Below are 23,376 nucleotides of genomic sequence, written 5' to 3'. Positions count from 1 at the left end.
ACTAGATGTTAGGGGACGTGTTCACCCGATGCTTGCATGTTTTTAGCATTTTCTTTGCATGTTTTAACTATAGACTGTAAAAAAACATGGACGTAGTGTCTGTGACGTCACCCATGGGATTCCAATAAGCCGCTCTGAAGCTTAAAGTAGAGACGAGCTGGCTGTTGCCATCTTGCGAGCGCGTCATCGCGTGTCACGCCCGGATAACAAAAAATGGGCAAAGAGGCGGGACATGGGCGGAGCTAAGGTGAAGTGGGCGGAGCTGAGGAGACGATGAATAACAGACAGCAGACAAATGGCTATCCACCTGTCACTCAAAGTGACCACGCCCTTAATTATGCAGAAATGTAAGGCTTTATATAATGTAAACTAATGAGTTATAAAAAAAAATCACCCCCTCACAGTCGTCATGAAGGGCAAAATTAGCCGTATAGACCAAAAACACCATTTGTAGTGTTGCTGTAAACATGTTTTTTTTCTGCTGTAAAGTTGGGCATTTTAACATGAGGCTCAATGAGATTCTGCTCCTTCTGGAGCCGCTCTAGTGGCCAGTCGATGAACTGCAGTTTAAGTCACTTCTGTATCGGCTTCAACAGAAACTGGGGGCTTGGTTTTAACACATAGCTAGGTGTTATTTAGCATTTTGTTAGCATGATGCTAGCACATTTTGACTAGTTTTTATCATGTTCTAATATTTTTAGCACATTATAATTGTCTTTACTGTCACTTTTGATCATTTTAATGCACCCTACATATTTCTTCCAGGACGAAGCACTCACTAGGATTCGGAGCAGAGCTACCGTGTTGCGTATCGGACCGCTTGTTGCGGCATTAACGTCAATACCTAGACATGTCCAAATGTGCCGTTAAATGTCTGCACATGCGCGTGGTTCAGTCCATCACACCGTACTCTCCAACATCCACTCTGTGCTGCTGAAAGTGACCCTCCGACTGCAGGGCGGCGACGCGTCCGAGTTCAGATGGGTGGTGGATTTGTGTCGGCGGGTTCGAGCCCGCCGCGGGTAACTGTGGCTCTGGAAGAGAGCATAGTCTCCGTCGAAGGAGAAGCGGTGCCGAGTCCGGGCCAGTTCGCTCGGAAGGAGTCCAATGTTGGTCAGCGGGCCTTTCCGCAGGGGCTCAGCCGGACCGGCGCCGGACCCGATTAGGCACAGGGACATTGTGGAGCCGGTGAGGCTGCTATCCGTCTGTGTGTCGTCGGAGGTCGGCCCACATAGACTGGCCCGTCGGGACGCCGGCGCTTTCTCGGAGCAGAACGGCGGAAGCTCAACCTTCAGCTCGTCCTGAGTGTCGTCCATCTTAAGGAGCACCAACGCCTTGCAGTCCTTCCCGCCGGGCGATTCGGGACACTCCTCGGTTTGTGGCTTCGAACCGGATCGTCCCGCTCTGCTCCCGTTCGTCTGCGAATGCATGTGTATGACGGCTTCTCCTTGCGCTTTTGTCTTCGCCGCGTCGGTCCCGCTGTAAGCCTTGTATCGGATCATGAGGATGATGATGAAGACGAGTACGGACGCCACGATGATCCCGCCAATGATGATGATCATGGTCCCGCCGAGGAACTGACTGGGGACGAATCTGCAATGTCCCGCCTCCGCCGCCGTGTGGAACTGAACGCAGCCCACCACACGCGTGGCCGTCAGAGACGTGATGCCGTCGTCGTACACCGCCAACACACACAGCTCGTACTCTCGTCCCGCCGCCAGATCGTTGATCTTAAACGTCTTGCTCGCAGAGGGAATCATCCTGCACAGAGAAACACCGCAGGAGTCAATCCAAACCGGAACTACAACAGATGTAGCAAAAACATTTAATCCTGCACAGGGATTCAGATGATTCAGTGAATCGCTGTTTTGAACCTGTTCGTTTGAATAAACCACCCCAATGAACTGATTCACTATAATGAATCACACTTCCTAATGTTTCATCTGAGAGAAAAATAGTGATAACAACAAGGGCGCAGGAATTACTTTGACATTGGGGAGGACATCACTGACGTAGCCAATCCTTTTAAAAGACATAGGCTAGCTAAAAATGTGTACCGTGATGTCGTATTATTCTGCTTGTTAAAATTGTATTAACTTACAATATTTTTCTTTGCGTGAGACAGTGATTCTTGCGTATATAAGTCACTCCATCGCACACAAGGCCTGTAGAGAGTGTAAGGGTGGATCGCCTACAGTGGTTCTGACTGCAGGGTTGCCGAACGACTAAAGAAACGTTATCAGTAAGATGGTAGAAAACCGTCTATAACCACCCACTGCAACTTATACCAACAACAGAAATAAGCGCAGTTACAACAGCAAAATATGTGGGAGACAATACTTTAACGTGACTATATTGTGTTGTAATAGGGAGCACTTCAAAGTCAAAACCAAACCAAAACTAGTTAGCAAATCATTTATAATTGAAAGAATTTAATGACAAAATCCGGTTATGGTTACACTTAAAATAGTTACAAAATAAATGAATGAGATGATAAAACTTATACCATTAATCGTACCCAGCATGTACGTGAGAGAGAGAGAGAGAGAGAGAGAGAGAGAGAGAGAGAGAGAGAGAGAGAGAGAGAGAGAGAGAGAGAGAGAGAGAGAGCAACAGTTGCAATCGTCTTTTATCCATCCCTTGACCATGTGACTGAAACCCTGAGACATTCAAACTGACCAATCAGACCAAACTTCCCCCACTGTACTACATTTGGCCAACAGGCCTCAGCATCTCTTTGTCTTTAGGAATCCCAAATGGCCCCACTGACAAGAAAGGGGGTTGAAAACAGTATAACAAATGTCTGTGTTCAATTTCAAATATCAAATATCTTTGATTATTTTCAATTCTTACAAGAGAGAATTTTGATTTTGGCTGCCTCTGAAGCTATAGATATAGACTACCTATTGAAATAGGCTTATACGGCAAATATTAAGGCCTTTATTCTGCACGACCATATTGTAGGTCCCTTAAAGGGGTACTTCAGCGCTAGGAAGATGAATCTGTATTTAAACTGGGTCATTAATGTAGTAGAATAGGGAAATTATTTTTAAATTTGGTGCCTTCTAGACTGAGAAAAGTCAGAAAATGTTTTTGTCTCATGGGGATGAAAGACTACAATTCCCAGAATGCTTTGCTGCCCTGTGAGGCCATTCCCAAAGCCACCGCTACTGGATTACTGTGACTGAGTTGGAGAAGACACTACAATTAAAAACTGAACGTGTGTGTTCAATATAATGTGTGAGTCGCCGCGCAAGTCTCACAGCACTGAGCACTAACTGCAGGAGTGAGATAAATGAGCTGATGAGCTCCAGTGATGAGAGCTGAGGTAATCACGACTACACTCGCGGCATACATTCACGACGCGAGTATAGTCTGGCGCATTTCAGTTCATGCCTTTGGAAGCTTAACTTTCATAGAAATTAATTTGAGAAGTTAAAACACTCACATTGCTCAGCATAGCTCCGTTTAATTGAGTGCCTGTAGCTGAGCTGAGCTGTGAGTGTGATCTCCATCCCTCATGAGCGAGGTGAAAACATGAGGAAATGGCTCCCACTGCTGGCTGTAGTCTTTAGCCTTTGGCCAAACATACCTCCTATGATGCAAATATCGTCAATTTGCATCATAGGAGGAATTTTTCCAGAAATAAAATGCATAAATCTCTTGTCTCAGGGAGATATGAGGGGGGAAAGCACAATCATTTGAATATACTCCAGGGTTTCTACTGATACAAAGCCATATGCTAATCGCTGAACTAACCCTTTAATCGTTATATAGACATGTTTTTTTTATAATGACTGAGATTCCAAATGTGAGGCAGTGGGGTTCGGGGGCATGCTGCGCCGAGAAAATGTTGATGTCTATGATCTCCAAAAGTGCATTTTAAGATGTTCTGAAGGCCAAAACAATTGATAACAATAGCTTGAAAACCATGTTAGTGATGAGCAAATAAGATATAGTTTTCATCAGTGAAGAAAGTAAATCTGGTTAACGGATGATTATCAGTTTATATCACATGTAGTTATGCCCCTTAAAAAAATAAATAAAAAGTTAATTAAATGCAAAGTTTTTCTGAATCCAGTTCATATTTCTAAAAAATGAAATTCCAAGACAAAACAACAAAAGGGTAAAAAAACAAAAAACAAAACAAAAAACACTTTGCGATACCACCCTGCAAATTCAAACATTTCGCTCTTTTAATGTTAATGTTTGGATAACGGGCGTCCCCATTAAAAAAAAACATTGCGGTGGCTGGGATGTACACAAACTTACCAAAATATGTGGCATACTTTATGGAATGACTGGAAAAATTAAGTTTTAGATGCATTAGCGGTTAATGGAAACGCCATCATTTCGCAATCGTTTTTTATCGACATTTAGTAATGATCTGTAACGGAAACACAGCTACTGAGAGAGCAGCCCAAACTAATTCAGGTGGATTCAGGCCGATTGCACACGCGTTTGACCCGTTCATAATTAAGAACATCATTAACCATCAAAATGTCCTGCGGTATAGGCTAACTTTTGGGTGGGACACATGCAGCATTTTCTAATATTGAGGGGGACACGTCCCCCTGTCCCCCCGGTTCCCACGCTAATGGATAATAATACAAATATAATAAGATAATGCTAATAAAAAATATAGCGTTTTCTAAATATCACACGTCCTAATGTTTCATTTGAGAGAAAGAGAGAGGGACATTTTTTGTGTGCAAAACAAAGGTCTCATTCATCAAACATGAGCAGAATGAATTTCTGCGTGAATCATTCATAAAACTATTATATTGCAAATTGGATTTACAAATGATTTACACAGAAACGGGTTCATGAATGACACCCAATCTTACAAAAACAGCGGCGAAGCGTTCGGTGATGCTACAGCGCTAATCGGCCCGTCACTGCGCTACTGTCACACCGCTGACAAACAGAGTTAGTTACAACTGAGCGCAAAGAGTGTGTGTGTGTGTGCTACAGGCTTTTATATTTCACAATCTTCAGATCAATATTTACACTGGAAAAAAAATGCTCTTCTTACTTAGTACTTTTGTCTTGTTTCTAGTCAAAACATCTAAACATTATTACATTAAGAAACATTTACTAGACAAGTAAAAATTATTGTCTTGTTTTGGGAAAAAATAACTCAAAATTAAGTTTAAAATAAGCAAAATAATCAGCAAATGGGGTGAGAAAAATAATCTTATTTCTGTTTGAATTGAGATATTTTTTCTCACCCCTTTGGCAGATTATTTTGCTTATTTTAAACTTAATTTTGAGTTATTTTTCCCCAAAACAAGACAATGATTTTTGCTTGTCTAGTAAACACTTCTTGTTTTAAGAATGTTTAGATGTTTGGACTAGAAACAAGACAAAAATACTAAGTAAGAAGAGCATTTGTTTGCAGTGTGGAGCGGTTCTGTTGTGCTTGTATCTTCCCGGTTCGGGATCAGAGCCGGGGCGAGGTTTAAACAGCAAGCTCTAAATGAAATGTCTTGTTGGATTTACACCTCGGTTCACCTCAGATCCCAGCCGGCCGCGCTTCTGCGCTGCACTCTGATTGGCTGCTCTGAAACGGGACTGATGATGCATGAGATTGTCCCGGGGTCAAAGCGTTCTGTCATCACTAGCGATGTGCTTTCAGTCACAGGTCAGAGGCTAAAAGGTGCAGAAGATGAGATGGACATTCATTGATAGAGACCTCAGAGCGAGAAGACAGGAGAATTATGGGTCTGAGAAGAGAACAGTGACCTGACTATCGCTCGCCTCTCCATCAGATTCAAACTAAACCGTTATATTCCTGTTTACAAGCTTTGAAGAGTGCTGGTATGAATTTAATAACGGTTAAACTCAGAGGTTCTCAAGTGGTTATGTATGGAAGCCGTTTCAGCCACTAAATGGAAAAGTAAAAAGAGTAATTGTGGCTTTTTATCTCATGATTCTGACTTTTTTCTTACAATTGTGAGTTATAAAGTCAGAATTCTGAAATATAAAGTCGCAATTGCGTGATATATAGTCTGACTTTATTTCTCAGTCAGAAATGTGACTTTATATCCCACAATTCTGACTTTATATCCCACAATTCTGACTTTATATCCCACAATTCTGACTTTATATCCCACAATTCTGACTTTATATCCCACAATTCTGACTTTATATCCCACAATTCTGACTTTATATCCCACAATTCTGACTTTATATCCCACAATTCTGACTTTATATCTCACAATTCTGACTTTATATCCCACAATTCTGACTTTATATCCCACAATTCTGACTTTATATCCCACAATTCTGACTTTATATCCCACAATTCTGACTTTATATCCCACAAGTCTGACTTTATATCACACAATTCTGACTTTATATCCCACAATTCTGACTTTATATCCCACAATTCTGACTTTATATCCCACAATTCTGACTTTATATCCCACAATTCTGACTTTATATCCCACAATTCTGACTTTATATCCCACAATTCTGACTTTATATCCCACAAGTCTGACTTTATATCACACAATTCTGACTTTATATCCCACAATTCTGACTATATATCCCACAATTCTGACTTTATATCCCACAATTCTGACTTTATATCCCACAAGTCTGACTTTATATCACACAATTCTGACTTTATATCCCACAATTCTGACTTTATATCCCACAAGTCTGACTTTATATCACACAATTCTGACTTTATACCCCACAATTCTGACTTTATATCCCACAATTCTGACTTTATATCCCACAATTCTGACTTTATATCCCACAAGTCTGACTTTATATCCCACAAGTCTGACTTTATATCCCACAAGTCTGACTTTATATCACACAATTCTGACTTTATACCCCACAATTCTGACTTTATACCCCACAATTCTGACTTTATATCCCACAAGTCTGACTTTATACCCCACAATTCTGACTTTATATCCCACAATTCTGACTTTATATCCCACAATTCTGACTTTATATCACATAATTTGGAATTTATAACTCGCAATTGTAAGAAAAAAAGTCAGAATTGTGTGATAAAAAGTTGCAATTACTCTTTTTATTAGTTTATTTAGTGGCGGAAACGGGCTTTATGCTTCAGAACCAAACACAGCACCCAAATAATTTATTGTTCAAAATGCTTAAATTGGCATATATTAATTATTATAAATGACAACATCTATGTCAATATTAATATTTAGATTAGTGCTGATATAGGTCTTGTCCATACATGTTCGTCTGAATCCGATTTGTCCTTCCATCCACACAGAGACAGAAGGTGTTTTTTGAATGATCCGGCCATAGAGCCATATTCACGACTATGAGTGTTATATTGTGTTTATACAATAGTTGTAAATTATAAATGTATATATATTCAAAATTTTGTTGCTTAAGGATCAAACACAGTACCAAAATTGTCCAATTGTGCCTGGCCCTGACCTTAAACACCACTAATATTAATGATAACATAAATATGAATATTATTTTATATTGAAATAATAATAATAACAACCGATGTTATCAAGTTTACATTTGTGCCATAATACTATTGAGTTTGATTGGACATAAAGAAAGTCTTTTTTTTGTGATTTGTTTTCAACAGCCGCATTAATAAGCACTGATTCAGCTAAAGCTCTGCATCTCTCTCTCTCTCTCTCTCTCTCTCTCTCTCTCTCTCTCTCTCTCTCTCTCTCTCTCTCTCTCTCTCTCTCTCTCTCTCTCTCTCTCTCTCTCTCTCTCTCTCTCTCTCTCTCTCTCTCTCTCTCTCTCTCTCTCTCTCTCTCTCTCTCTCTCGTTCTGTGCAAACATGCGCTTGCCTTTTGCTCAAGGTTTACCGACCGCATTAATGTCCTCCTACATAGAGCCTCAGTAAACAAATGTCTCCGCTGCCTGATACCCTGCTAATATTGAGATTCTCCTGATAAATATGTGCTCTAACAGGTGTCTCCTCGTTCTGCTGACATTTACTTATCTTGTCCACTACGGCTAACTGCTGAAAGGAACTAACATCTCTCTCCATTAATGACCGTTAAAAAGCAGGCGTTTATTCAGAACAAAAAACAAAGCAAACATTTCATGATGTTACTGTGGATATCTTAGCGTGCTTTTTTCATTGTTGGGGACTACAGCTCCCATGATCCTCTAGCGACAGATAACCAATGCATTTATGGATATATTCTGAGAAAGTGTATATAAGGGGAAAGAGTTAATGTATACAGGGCTTGACGTTAGCAGTGGCACTCCTACTAGCCAATTTGGCGGGTCGATTTACATGCATTCAGCTCCATTCACAGTAAATTCTGCTCTATATGAACTCTTGTTTGGGTTTACAATAATGAGCATTTGGCATCTGTTCACTTAGGTCTATTTTTATTAACACAAAAACTAGTATGCAATTATACGTTTGTCTCTGTAGTTAATATGATTAATCAACAAAATAATCTACAGATTATTCGATTAACCATTAAAATAATCAACCAATTACTGGATTAATCGCCAAATAAGCAACCGACTACACGATTAATCATCCCCATTAACCAACTTAATCAACTGGTTCTTCGACAAAATAATCAACAGATTACTTGATAAATCATCAAAATAACCAACTACTTACTTGACTACATAGCAAAACAATCGACTGGTTCCTCGATTAAGCATCAAAACAATCAACCGCTTACTCGATTATTCAACAGAACCACTGTCTGCTTACTCTATTATTCGACATAACCACTGCCCCGCTCACTTGATTATTCGCCAAAACCATTGTCTGTTTACTCGATTATTCGGCAAAAACCATTGTCCGCTTACTCGATTATTCGGCAAAACCATTGTCCGCTTACTCGGTTATTCGACAAAAAACATTGTCCGCTTACTTGATTATTCGACTAAACAATTGTCCGCTTACTCGGTTATTCGCCAAAAAAACATTGCCCGCTTACTTGTTTATTCGACTAAACCATTGTCTGCTTACTCGGTTATTCGGTAAAAAACATTGTCCGCTTACTTGATTATTTGACAAAACCATCGTCCGCTTACTCGATTAATCGGCAAAAGGAATTGGTTGCTTACTCGATTAATCACCACAAAAATATCCAACTGTTTTCTCAAATAAGTGACAAAACAAGCAATTGATTTCTCAATTACATAACAAAACAATCGACCGGCTATTTGATTAATCGACAAAATAACCAACTGCTTATTTGATTAAACTGTGAAATAAGCAGCTGATTACTTGATTAATCGACAAAAAATCCAACTGATTACTAAGCTTACATGCTAAATAATTAACAAGCTGCTCTATTAAATGCCAAAAATTCTAAAATAATAAACTGATTACTCAATTTATTGTCAAAATAATTGACTGATTACTCGGTCAATCGGAAAAACAATCAACTGCTACACAATTAACTGTTAAATAATCAAATGATCACTCGAATAATCACCCCAAACAACGGATTACTCGGGTAATCACCAAAAATGTATCAACTGATTTCTCGGTTAATCTGCAAAATAATCAACTGGATACTTGTTTAACCAGTACATTTAATCATCTGATTACCCGATTACTTGTCAAAATAATCACCAGGCTACTCAATTAATCGACAAAATAAACAGTAGAGTACTCAATTAAGTGCCAAAATAATCAACTGATTACTTAAAGAATCAGCAAAGTTATCGACTGATTACTCGATTAATCACCAAAATAATCACCACGCTACTCAATGACCAAAATAATAGCTAGTGACAGCCCTAGATTAGTTCAAACATTTCAAAATGAACCTGCATTGTTTTGCATTTGCGTGACTTTCAGTCTGTTAAAAGACTTTTGTTCATCACTGAACATTTCTTAAAAAGGTGTTAAAATATAATTTTTGTCTCATTCTTATGAACACAGTATATCGTGTATCGTCGCGTGTATCGTCTCATCCCTAACAAAATGTCATTTCCCCAGAGTGTCTGGTGAGCAGAAGAAGCATATGTGTATTTTGCTCAGTCTGTTTGGGGGCAGAAGCTTTTATCATTATAAAGTAAATGTTCAATTTGTAAACAACTCAGTCATCGACACGTGTAAACTCTTCAGTTTGATCTCCCCAAAATATGAAGATAGAGACATCTTCAGAGGAATTGGACTTTGACGTCTGCGAATGCGAATGCCATTTAGAGCCCGTCTGAGGCAGTTCAAGAGACGGAAATCAATTCTCAGTTCAGATATCCACTCACTGCATTATTTTGCTTGTTTGTTTGTTTTTTTCAGCTACGAAACTGACGTCTGCTTTAGGAGTGTGTAGGTCTCCTGAATCCGAATGAACTGCAGTCGGCCGATGTTTTCTCGTTGGCCATGTCTGGACACTCTCCACATGTCTTTCTGACACAGATGCTGATGAAATTACATCAGTCCCCAGGCCTGCTTCTCATCAGACACTGACGAGCAATTAGAGACTCACATCGCCTCGCATCTAACGGTCAATCTCACCAAAACATGTGCTGCTCATATTTATCTTCAAAATCTAAAGAATAAAAAATATATGTAACTTGTGTGATGTATTTTGCCTTATTTTTTTATTTTTTTATTTTTACTTTGGTTTTGTCTTTAAAATAATTTCATAATGTATAAAAAAGGTAACATTTTTAATGCAAAATATGATTTGTCATGTTTAGGAGGTAACCTGTGCTGGACATTTCTTTGTGAGATTTTTCCTCGAGGGCTCGTCTAATCTAATCTAACGTTCGGCTGTTTTCATGCCTAAAGCGTCTCAACAGCTCGGTTAACAAACCCCATCTCTGCTTATGCTCAGAGTGAGGCTATTGTTCACTTAGGTCTATTTTTATTACTACAAAAACTAGTATCCAATTATACGTTTATTTCTGTAGTTAATATGAATGATCAACAAAATAATCTACAGATTATTCGATTAACCATTAAAATAATCAACCAATTACATGATTAATCGCCAAATAAGCAACCGACTACACGATTAATCGTCCACATTAACCAACTTAATCAACTGGTTCTTCGATTTACTGACAAAATAATCAATGATTACTTCATAAATCATCAAAATAACCAACTACTTACTTGACTACATAGCAAAACAATCGACTGGATCCTTGATTAAGCATCAAAACAATCAGCTGATTACTCGATTATTCGACAAACCAATTGTCCGCTTGCTCGATTAATCGGTTGAAGGAATTGGTCGCTTACTCGATTAATCACCACAAAAATATCCAACTTCTCATCAGACACTGACGATCAATTAGAGACTCAGTGCGTGTTTTACAGTAGTCTTCACATCGCCTCGCATCTAACGGTCAATCTCACCAAAAAATGTGCCGCTCATATTTATCTTCAAAATCTAAAGAATAAAAAATATATGTAACTTGTGTGATGTATTTTGCCTTATTTTGTTTTGTTTTTTTACTTTGGTTTTATCTTTAAAATAACTTCATAATGTATAAAAAAAGGTAACATTTTTAATGCAAAATATGATTTGTCATTTTTAGGGGGTGACGTGTGCTGGACATTTCTTTGTGCGATTTTTCCTTGAGGGCTCGTCTAATCTAATCTAACGTTGTGCCGTTTTCTAACACGGATGTTCAATATCAGTTTAATCTGGGCTTTCAACATGCACTGCTCCTGACCTTTAAACCTCATCGTGAGATCTGCTCCTCATTGTTGGTTAAAGTTTGGTGCTCTACCGAGAGTCTTTGGGGTTATCAATAATTCAGCTGATCTTTACAGCACCTGTTCTTATGTAAATGTGCTCTGGTTGTCTCAGATCTCCCAGAAGTGTGAACTGCGGACGGATGGCCCACTCCAGCCTCGCCTCGCAAACACAAAAGCTGTTTAACGCTAAACGTGTCGCAGTAAACCAGAGGCAATTTCACGGCTTTCTCTGAAAATTACCGCTTGCCCTTGAAAGCAGTCATCAGTAGTTGCTTGTTCACATTCCGAATGTTTTCCCATTTTTATTGAAAAGGGAAAAGCCATTTTAATTTGAAGCTTTGTCAGCGTCTAATGATGGCCTAATGCGGCTCTGTTGTGTGTTTTGGGTACTTAGTAAGATAAAGGTGTTGTGTTTAAAAGCGCGGCGGCGCTCAGCAGATGCATATTCTTCCAGATCATTCTAGCGTAATGCGCTTGTTGCCTGCAGTGAGGCTCTGCGAGCGGCAATAAATGTCAGAAGTGTTTTACCGCTCGCTAGCTGTGCTGCCGTCGCAGACATTAAATTCCATTATGTCGGCTCATGCGCCAAGTGCAGGTCTGCTGTCAGAGGCAGGAGGGTGAATACAGTTCACATCACTGAGTCACTGAATCACTGAGTCACTAATTCACTGAATCACTGAGTCACTGAATCACAGACGCTGAATCACTGAGACACTGAATCACAGAGTCATTGAATCACAGATTTACTGAGTCACTGAGTCACTGAATCACTGACACACTGAATCACTGAGTCACTGAATGAATGAGTTGCTGAATCACTGAATCACAGTGACACTAAATCCGAGTCACTGAATCACAGAGTCATTGAATCACTGACACACTGAATCACTGAGTCACTGAGTCACTGAATCACAGATTCCCTGATTTACTGAATCACAGACACTGAATTACTGACATCTGCAGATCTAGTGGTCACATGTTTGGAGTAATTAAGATTTCTTTCATCCATCCATCCTTCCATTTTCAGCCATTCCTCCATCCATATTCATCTATCCATCTATATTTATCCATCCATCCATCCATCTCTCTTTCCATATTCATTCACCCATCCATATTCATCCATCCATCCTTCCATATCCATCCATCCATCCATCTATCATCCATCCCTCCATCCATCGATACATATCCATCATCCATCCATATTCATTCACTCATCCATCCATCCATCCATCCATCCATCCATCCATCCATCCATCCATCCATCCATCCATCTCTCCTTCCATATTCATACATCATCCATCCTTCCATATCCATCCATCCATCCATCCATCCATCCATCCATCTTTCATCCATCGCTCCATCCATTGATACATAACCATCATCCATCCATTTTCATTCATCCATCCATTCTTCCATCCATCCCTCCCTCCCTCCATTCATTCATTCATCCATCCATCCATCCATCCATCCATCCATCCATCCATCCATCCATCCATCCATCCATCCATCCATCCATCCATCCATCCATCCATCCATCCATCCATCCATCCATCCACTTGTTCACAATCATCATATTCATCTGGTCTTTTATCATTTTCCACATCTGACCTTTAAACCTTCGGGTTTCTTTCTCTACTGAGAGTCTTTGAGGTTATTAATAATTCAGCTGATCTTTAAACAACCTGTTATTATGTAAATGTGGTCCAGTTTTAGTGTCGCCTATTGGCTAATTTAATTCACTGATGGAGAACTAATAAAAATAGAAATGATAAAAAAAGTAAATTATTTATATAGATCAGATATATAATTATAATATTTTACTTGCATAAAGCAGAAAAATATAACAATAACAATATTAATGGCTTCTTTGTTTTTGACATTTTAATTATTTATGAGTTACATCCTTTTACATATTTTAATATACTCTACTTTTTATAATTGTAATAAAATAATCTGATACTCATAATATATTACATAAAGCAGCTACATATACAAATAATTATAATAGTAATATTAATAGTTTCTTTATTTTTTACTTAAAATGTTAAAATGTGATACAGCATAAACACAATTATTATTAATTTAATATTATAATTAATTATTAAGAAAACATAGTACATTTTTTGTTATTAATTTGATATTACATTTACATATATTTTTTCAATATTAAATATTAAAATATAAAATATATTATTATTACGATCTTCAATAATTTGTAATTATAATAAAATGTGTATTATAAAAAAGTTAAATATGTGTGTTTAAATTTGTGTTTTATATAAATGATGATGCCTGATAATCTGAGATCTGTTCTGTTCTGTGTTTTTATCTCTTTAGCTCTATTGGATTTAGCCTGTAAAGCAGATTGAATGAGATTCAGCTTTAATCTAAAATGACTTGATAGATTGGACAGCTCACTAATTGGCGTAACCTGAGGTTAAGTGCTTCGGTTAAAGGCACGATAGGAGATCTCAGCAGCTGTCCATTTCATTAGTCCAGTCTGTTTTTATGTTTCAGAAAAGATGAGGTGTTGTACCTGTACACGAGGGTGTCGTCTATGGTGCTGTTGTACTGGATCTGATACATTCGGATCCCGGGAATGTGGCGCTCGGAGGGCCAGTGGATCACGGCGGAGTTGGCGGTCAGGTTTTCAACCACCACCCTCTTGTTCTGCGGCTTGGTGTCGTTACTGCCGGATTTGGTGGATGTGGTGATGTCCGAGAGTCCCGGATCCGCCTCCCTCATGTGTCCCGTGTTGTTGACGAAGAGCGGTAGCGGGATCATGTTGACCTCTACGGCGGCCGTTGCGATTCCGGCGGCGTTTGACGCCACGCAGTTAAAGGCGCCGCTGTCCTTCAGCGTGGTGATTAGGATGTCCAAAGTCCCGTTATCATACAGGATTGTGCGGGAATTGTTATGCACCAATTTGCCGTCAGGAAAGCGCCAGTGTATGGCGGGATCGGGGTCGCCCATCGCCTTACACTTCAGGGTGACGCCCTGACCCTCCATGACATAGGGTTTGGTGACCTGGTGTTTGGTGATGAGCGGCGGCTCACAAATGAACTCCTCCTCCTGGATGGACCAGAAATACTTGTCCATCAGCTGATCCGGAGAAGCGCAGGTCTCCAGATCGTCCTCCCTCGTCAGGCGGCGCAGCCAGAGCAACTCGCAGTTACAGTGGAGAGGGTTTCCTCCGAAACTCACCGTCAGCTTGGAGGAGCTGGACATCTTAGGGTCCGACTGCACTTGGGCGTGCTGGAAAAGCGTGTCCGGAGGCAGCGTCTGCAGACGGTTCGACGTCATATCCAGCCGCACCAGCTTGGTGAGGAGCGTGAAGGTCCCCACGCCGATGTGGTCGATCAGATTGTGGTCCAACGTTAAGGTGTTGATGTTGGTCATCCTGGCGATCGCCTCCCACGGTAACGTCCTCAGGTTATTGTAGGACAAATCCAAGTCCTCGATGGTGGACACGAACTCGTCGAAGGAGGACAGCTCGACGTGGTGAATCTGATTATTGCCCAGTATAAGGTGTCTCAGGTTGATCAAACCCTTCAGCTGGTCGCTGGCAATGACAGTCAGACGGTTTCCGTCCATGTGCAGCGCTCTCAGTGACTTCAAGCCCACGAAGGCGTGGGGCGCGATCTGGCTGATGGTGTTGCGTGACAGCGTGAGATGCACCAGGCTCGTCATGTTCACGAAGTCTTTCCTGCGGACGGCCGTGATGAAGTTGTCGGTCAGCCGGAGCTCCACGGTCTTGCGGTCGATGCTCGGTGGCACGAACAGCAGGCCAGTCTTGGCACAGAGGAGCGTGAGCGTGGGTGAGATGGTCTGACAGATGCAGCGACCCGGGCAATGCTGAGCCTTCACCAGCGCGCCGAACACCAGCACACAGAACACCAGCCTCTCCATGATTCATCAGCTTCCTGGTCCTGCAGAAACACACAGAACGGAGACGTCAGGATTCAGACTCAACACACAGACGCTTGTGAGGCAGTATAGCTGTCCCTACCTCTGGGGCCGGTTGCATAAACCACTTAGACTAGTCTTTAAAATAAGACTGGTCCTAACTTTTTAATATCAGTTACATAAAATAGTAGATCAGTTCAGTTTGAATAAGAAAAGTGGGACTGATTACATTTTGACCAATTGCTAGTTAGTTGTGCTTAAGACACAGTCTTACATAGTGGCTAAGTTTATTCCAAGTCCCTGACCGATAAACAGTCAAGTTATTAAAGGGGACATATTATGCTAAATTCACCTTTATAAGGTGTTTGAAACACAGATGTGTGTCCACAGTGTGTGTAAACAACCAGTCTACACTTTTTTTATGTCAACAGATTCCATGTTATTGGGTGATGTTGAATTTAATTAACATTGTTTATTTCGGTAAATGTAATTTTTTACGTAAAGTTAATTCAATGCCATTTAGTTAAATCAGGTTAACATTCTTAATTTTGTCCGAAACTATTAAGTTTAATTACTCTGAAATGAATATAAAAAAACTAAACAAAGTAATCCAGTTTAACTGATTATTTTGATTTAGTGAAATGCTATTTTTTACAACATTTACAAAACATTTTAGATTACAAGATTGTATTGGCTAGATGGTTTTGTTACATCCATGGCAAGCTCAAAGTAATTGTTTTTTTATTAATAAAACAACTTTAATAGTTATTATCAGATCCCCACCCCAAGCACACGCTCTACACTTCACCACAATGGTAACGTCCAAAAACACGAGCATAACACACACTTTTAAATACCAACAAAACAAAACATTAAACATTAAAAAGTCTCTCCATGTTCTCATCTCGCTAGAAATGCATAAAATAGCACTTTATTTAAACATTTACTCTACAAATTCAGCCCATTTGCAAAGCATGATGGGAAGTGAAGTCCTGTTTGATTGGGTTACTTGACTGAATCATGTTATCTCAAAATAAACACATCAAGTTATGTCAAAGAGTAACGGTTTTAAGTCAGTTTAACATGAATCAATTACATTTGAACCAGAAACCTCATATGATGGTGTTAAATCAAGATGAATTGCTTAAATAAAGTGAACAGCATCATTAGTTCATTTTTTGAGTGTATAATGGTAAAAATCCACCCAATACTTTTTTATAATAGCCAATAATCATTATCAATCTCTCATAAGACACTGTTTCATATTTCCCTTTACTCATACACTTTAAAAAAGGCTGAGTTAAAAACAACCCAAGTCGGGTTGGAAATGGACAAACCCAGCAGTTGGATTGTTTTAACTCAGCGATTGGGCTGTTTTAACCCAGCGACTGGGCTGTTTTAACTCAGCGATTGGGCTGTTTTAACCCAGCGACTGGGCTGTTTTAACTCAGCGACTGGGCTGTTTTAACCCAGCGACTGGGCTGTTTTAACTCAGCGATTGGGCTGTTTTAACCCAGCGACTGGGCTGTTTTAACCCAGCGACTGGGCTGTTTTAACTCAGCGATTGGGCTGTTTTAACCCAGCGACTGGGCTGTTTTAACTCAGCGACTGGGCTGTTTTAACTCAGCGATTGGGCTGTTTTAACTCAGCGATTGGTCTGTTTTAACCCAGCGACTGGGCTGTTTTAACTCAGCGATTGGGCTGTTTTAACCCAGCGACTGGGCTGTTTTAACTCAGCGACTGGGCTGTTTTAACCCAGCGACTGGGCTGTTTTAACTCAGCGATTGGGCTGTTTTAACTCAGCGACTGGGCTGTTTTAACTCAGCGACTGGGCTGTTTTAACTCAGCGACTGGGCTGTTTTAACCCAGCGACTGGGCTGTTTTAACTCAGCGACTGGGCTGTTTTAACTCAGCGACTGGGCTGTTTTAACTCAGCGACTGGGCTGTTTTAACTCAGCGATTGGGCTGTTTTAACTCAGCGACTGGGCTGTTTTAACCCAGCGACTGGGCTGTTTTAACTCAGCGACTGGGCTGTTTTAACCCAGCGACTGGGCTGTTTTAACCCAGCGACTGGGCTGTTTTAACTCAGCGACTGGGCTGTTTTAACTCAGCGACTGGGCTGTTTTAACTCAGCGACTGGGCTGTTTTAACTCAGCGACTGGGCTGTTTTAACTCAGCGACTGGGCTGTTTTAACTCAGCGACTGGGCTGTTTTAACTCAGCGACTGGGCTGTTTTAACTCAGCGATTGGGCTGTTTTAACTCAGCGATTGGGCTGTTTTAACTCAGCGACTGGGCTGTTTTAACTCAGCGACTGGGCTGTTTTAACTCAGCGACTGGGCTGTTTTAACCCAGCGACTGGGTTGTTTTAACTCAGCGACTGGGTTGTTTTAACTCTTCGATTGGGCTGTTTTAACCCAGCGACTGGGCTGTTTTAACTCAGCGACTGGGCTGTTTTAACCCAGCGACTGGGCTGTTTTAACTCAGCGATTGGGCTGTTTTAACTCAGCGACTGGGCTGTTTTAACTCAGCGACTGGGCTGTTTTAACTCAGCGACTGGGCTGTTTTAACCCAGTGACTGGGCTGTTTTAACTCAGCGATTGGGTTGAGATTTTTAACTCAACCATTGCTTAGACCCCATTGACATGCATTATACAAGCAACGATAGGAGTTAAATAATTGTGTTCTCCTGAAGAAACCAACACACCTACATGTTGGATGCCCTGGGGGTCAGCAGATAAACATCACATTCCCATTTTTTGGTGAACTATCCATTTAAGCAAACATTTAAAACAACCCAATGGCTGGGTTAGACCATGTTCAACCTAATTGGGTTGTTTTTAACCCAGCATATTTAAGAGTATACATAAGAGTAGGGAAGCCCCGCCCATGATTGTTGATGATTGGCCCTTTTAGCATAGACAAACCCCTGAGTGAGACACACAGAGACACCATCTCTATTTACCAGCTGCTCGAGTACTACAATGTCTGCTCCAAAAACATTACAGATGTTCTGTTGTCGATGTACCAACAGACATACGAGTCTCATAGACTCCCGGCATCTGAGTCACTGAAGACACCGCGGATGAATTTCATTTCTGAAGGAAATATTACACCTGACTGCTTCACCAACGAGGGTCGGACTCAGTACAACGCTGGATATGCAATAAAAAATGCGTCAATACCAACGTTTCATGCTCTAACTTCATATCCAGAACAAGTATGGATGGCACGTCATATTTTGTGAATGTTTGCAAATGTCCTTCCTGCAGAGGCTTTCTAGAATGTACAGCTAATATTACTAAAGTCACCATAGGCTCTGAATGTATTCAGAGAGACTAAAGCTAATTCACAGAGACATCTGCGTCATTCATATACGCACACGTATTATGTATTGTATATTCAGGTGATGTTCCCACATGAGTTGAATCAACGTAACGCCACAACAACATTACATACATTTATTACACGGCTCTGTGAAATACTTGATTCTGATTGGTCAGTCGTGCATTCCAGCGGTATGTTATTTCCAGATAACACCCGCTCATCCGGGTACTGCGAGTTATCTTGACCGGCACTACTTCTGTGCTTAACGCTGGCGCCATCTTGTGGCTTAAACAGCCGTGGGTTACAATGGAAGACTTCAAGGCAGGTTTCCTTTATAAAGTTTTAAATATGGATATTTTTCTCACACAAGCGCATCGATTGGAATCAGAAGGCTCTATTAACCCATCGGAGTCGTGTGGAGCACGTTATTTGACGGACAGCTGCATTTTTATGGACTTCAGAAACAGCTCCAACTACTGCTGGGATTAACGTTAGCCTGGACTTTTTAAATATAACTCTGATTGTATTTGTCTGACAGAAGAATGTCATAAACACCTATAATGACCTGAGGGTGAGTAAATCATAGGCTTGGTTTCATTTTTGGGTGAACTAACCCTTTCAGCATTCATTTTCAACATTTAGCAGCAATAGATAAAGGCTTAAAGCAGGTTGGAACTGTTTTTCTTCGCGGAAGCTTTGCGTAAGAGCTAATAAAATATTTAATCTCAAGACAATATTTAGTGTCTAATTTATTTGAGACTAGTAGCCGTGTAATAAGCGGGATAATGTCCACCCAGCCGGTTGTTATCTCAGAATAAACCCCTTCAGAGTGATGCTCCGCTTCGCCTCGGGGTCCTGATCACTCTGGAGAGGTTTATTCTGCGATAACAACCGGATGGGTGGACATTAGCCCTTACGTATCCACTATCCATTCAGAAACGTTCAGGTAAGTCTAAAATCTGCAACCTCTTAAGAGTCTCCCATCTGTGTCCGACTCCAGTTCAAACATGCTCCACAACTGCTTATTTCTGATAGTTTGTCAGCGTGAGATTCGCTTGTTTTGTTGTTGATGGACTATCCTTGTGTGAAGGAGCCGCTGGATGAGGGCGGGGATCAGCAGCTCATTTGCATTTAAAGGCACACAAACAAAAACGGCAAGTTTTTGCTCACACCCAAAATTTGAGGCAAATTTGACAAGCTATAATAAATGTGGGGTATTTTGAGCTGAAACTTCACACAACCATTCTGAGGATGCCAGAGATTCATATAACATCTTGTGAAAAGGGGCAAAATATGTCCACTTTAAACACATGTTAGGCAATTTGTGTACATTATATGAATGGTGAACGGATTGGATGGTTACAAATGGTCTCTCTATGAAAAGTTGAGGGATTGATAACATCATCAGAAGGAAAGTCATTTCTGAAGCTACTCAAGACAACAATAACCAGAAGATGAAAATAATCTGAAGATAAAAATGTGTTCCTTTAGAAAAACATCCACTGGCAAAAATATGTATTAAGAAAGCAAGCAGTGAGGTTACTGACCCCGAGTAGCTTATTAAAGGTTTTCCTAACCTTTCGTTCGAGTCCAAGGAAAAGTAAACCTCATCCAATATAAACAAGCTTTTGAAAACAAGACTGAATCCTTGAACTCTGCCATGTATTTCCTCTTATTCTCGCAACAACAATTTCTTCCCCACAATATGGCTTTTCACACGGACACAATCCTCTCTGTGATACCTCATAATCAAGGTCCGTGGAAATTTCAGAGCCCCGGACCAAACCTGAGCCGAAGTAACACTCCGGAAAATTAGACAGTTGTAGGAGCGACTTAATTGTCCTATAAATTGTGGCAATAAAGCTGAAGGGACGTGGAGGAATAAAACGTGCTTTGATCTGCATCCATCAGGTTTTGATCTGGTTTGATGGCTCCCGTGTGCTGAAGCAGACACTCACGCTCTTTGATCCACATTTAGCCGTATTGATTTCTCCGCTCAGAGGTTTGGCTCTGCACCGAAAGGGTGGGAATATATATATATATAAAAACATTAAAATGCTGATTGGGAAAAACCGCACATCCCTTAAGGACTTGTGCATCTGGCATTTCTCCATTCTCCTCCTCTCTGCAGTCTCTCCATCTTCTCCGTGTTCATCGGCTCATCCACTCAAACCGTTTCCTGAGCTGTCTGTCCTGTGTAACCTCCAACGAATGACACAGTGTTAGTCTGCCGTCTCTCCATCGTTTTATGAGCCAGCTCTTGATACCAGGCCTCGTCATGCGTGAGTTCATATGACATATGGATGTGAGATGTTTATGGTGAAGGGTATAATACGAGGAGATCATGTATGAAACAGTCTAAATGAAATACTCCTTCAAGTGTAAAGAAGTCTTTTTGGCTGATTGGTTTTCTTCTCACATATGAAAGCATCACGACACTGACTGTGATACGTCAAGAGTCCTGTAGTTTCAATAGAGTCTAATATACTATATATGAAACTAAATTATTTAAAATTCATAATATATTCATGATGAGTTTTGCTGGCAATATAAAATAAAGCAACACACTATGGTCAAGGTTAGACAGATAGATAGATAGATAGATAGATAGATAGATAGATAGATAGATAGATAGATAGATAGATAGATAGATAGATAGATAGATAGATAGATAGATAGATAGATAGATAGATAGACAGACAGACAGACAGACAGACAGACAGACAGACAGACAGACAGACAGACAGACAGACAGACAGACAGACAGACAGACAGACAGACAGACAGACAGATAGATAGATAGATAAGTAGATAGATAGATAGATAGATAGATAGATAGATAGATAGATAGATAGATAGATAGATAGATAGATAGATAGATAGATAGATAGATAGATGGATGGATGGATGGATGGATGGATGGATGGATGGATGGATGGATGGATGGAGGGACGGACGGATGGACAGATGATAGATAGATAGATAGATAGATAGATAGATAGATAGATAGATAGATAGATAGATAGATAGATAGATGGATGGATGGATGGATGGATGGATGGATGGATGGATGGATGGAGGGAGGGAGGGAGGGAGGGAGGGAGGGAGGGAGGGAGGGAGGGACGGACGGACGGACGGACAGATGATAGATAGATAGATAGATAGATAGATAGATAGAAAGATGGATGGATGGATGGATGGATGGATGGATGGATGGATGGATGGATGGATGGATGGATGGATGGATGGATGGATGGATGGATGGATGGATGGATGGATGGATGGATGGATGGATGGATGGATGGATAGATAGATAGATAGATAGATAGATAGATAGATAGATAGATAGATAGATAGATAGATAGATAGATAGATAGATAGATAGATAGATAGGATGGAGGGAGGGAGGGAGGGAGGGAGGGAGGGAGGGAGGGAGGGACGGACGGACGGACGGACGGACGGACGGACGGACGGACGGACGGACGGACGGACGGACGGACGGACGGACGGACGGACGGACGGACGGACGGACGGACGGACAGACAGACAGACAGACAGACAGACAGACAGACAGACAGACAGACAGACAGACAGACAGACAGATAGATAGATAGATAGATAGATAGATAGATAGATAGATAGATAGATAGATACTAGTAATCCCCGTATAGTCTCTGAATTAATATTCATAATAGCATGCGTTATATAATTACTGTATTATAAAAATAAGAAAATTCAGTTTACAATAGTTGAAGATGAAGTATGTATATGTCATGTTTACTCTGCTAACTCCTTCGGCTGATTTCTTTCTGCTAATGAACATGTTCATTTGGCCAAATTAGCAACTCTAACTGCAAAAGCAAATGTGTGTGTGACGGAGGCATCGATACGTGTGCTGAGGTTTCTGCAGCGCGCCGCTGATCAATAAGTCTAACTCCGTATGAGTCCGAGTTCAATAGCGGCCCGATCCGCCAGCGACTGAGGAATAATTGTGTGTGTATTCAAGTACTAACTGGGACACGGGCGGCTTTTCTCTGTGGAGATTGTGTGGCGGAGCGCTTCCTGTCTCTGCCTCCGAGGATTCGCTCGATTGATCTGCCGTATCTCCGGTAACATGGAGGGGGGGAGAAAAAAACAGCCCAGAGAACTTTGTTTCCAAGGCAACTCTGTGGAAGAATGTAGGTCTTTGAATTCCATTAAGCTGCAGGAGAATTTGAGGTCTGGATGGAGATAGGACAGGTATTGAATATTTACAAGTGCTTTAACCAGGCTTCTAGAGGCCGTGAAGAGCCGGAGAACACACGCGACAACGCATGCAGATTCCACAGCGTAAAACACCCGCCATTAAAGGGATAGGTCAAAAATGTGATGTTTATCTGCTGACCCCCAGGGCATCCAACCATAGACAGTAAAAGAAATGGACAGAGCGTTCCCATTGACTTCAACGGCGGAAAATGAGGCCAATCAGAGGCACTCACTTCCTGAT

The 23,376-nt window shown here is 40.8% G+C and overlaps 1 protein-coding gene across 1 annotated transcript in view; it reads right to left on the bottom strand.

Moving 5' to 3' along the window:
- Positions 1–467: 467 nt before the first annotated feature.
- Positions 468–23,376, bottom strand: part of lrfn1 (leucine rich repeat and fibronectin type III domain containing 1) — a 190,579-nt gene continuing 167,670 nt past the window's right edge. The window contains exons 3-4 of the mRNA XM_067451450.1: positions 14,196–15,588; positions 468–1,761 (exon numbers count right to left, since the gene is read on the bottom strand). Coding sequence (XP_067307551.1) covers positions 900–1,761; positions 14,196–15,568 — 2,235 coding nt within the window. The 5' untranslated portion in view covers positions 15,569–15,588 and the 3' untranslated portion in view covers positions 468–899. The remainder of the gene's footprint in view (positions 1,762–14,195; positions 15,589–23,376) is intronic.

This window comes from Pseudorasbora parva, chromosome 8, assembly GCF_024679245.1.
Source record: "Pseudorasbora parva isolate DD20220531a chromosome 8, ASM2467924v1, whole genome shotgun sequence".
Classification (NCBI taxonomy): domain Eukaryota; kingdom Metazoa; phylum Chordata; class Actinopteri; order Cypriniformes; family Gobionidae; genus Pseudorasbora; species Pseudorasbora parva.
This window is presented reverse-complemented; position numbering and strand designations above follow the sequence as displayed.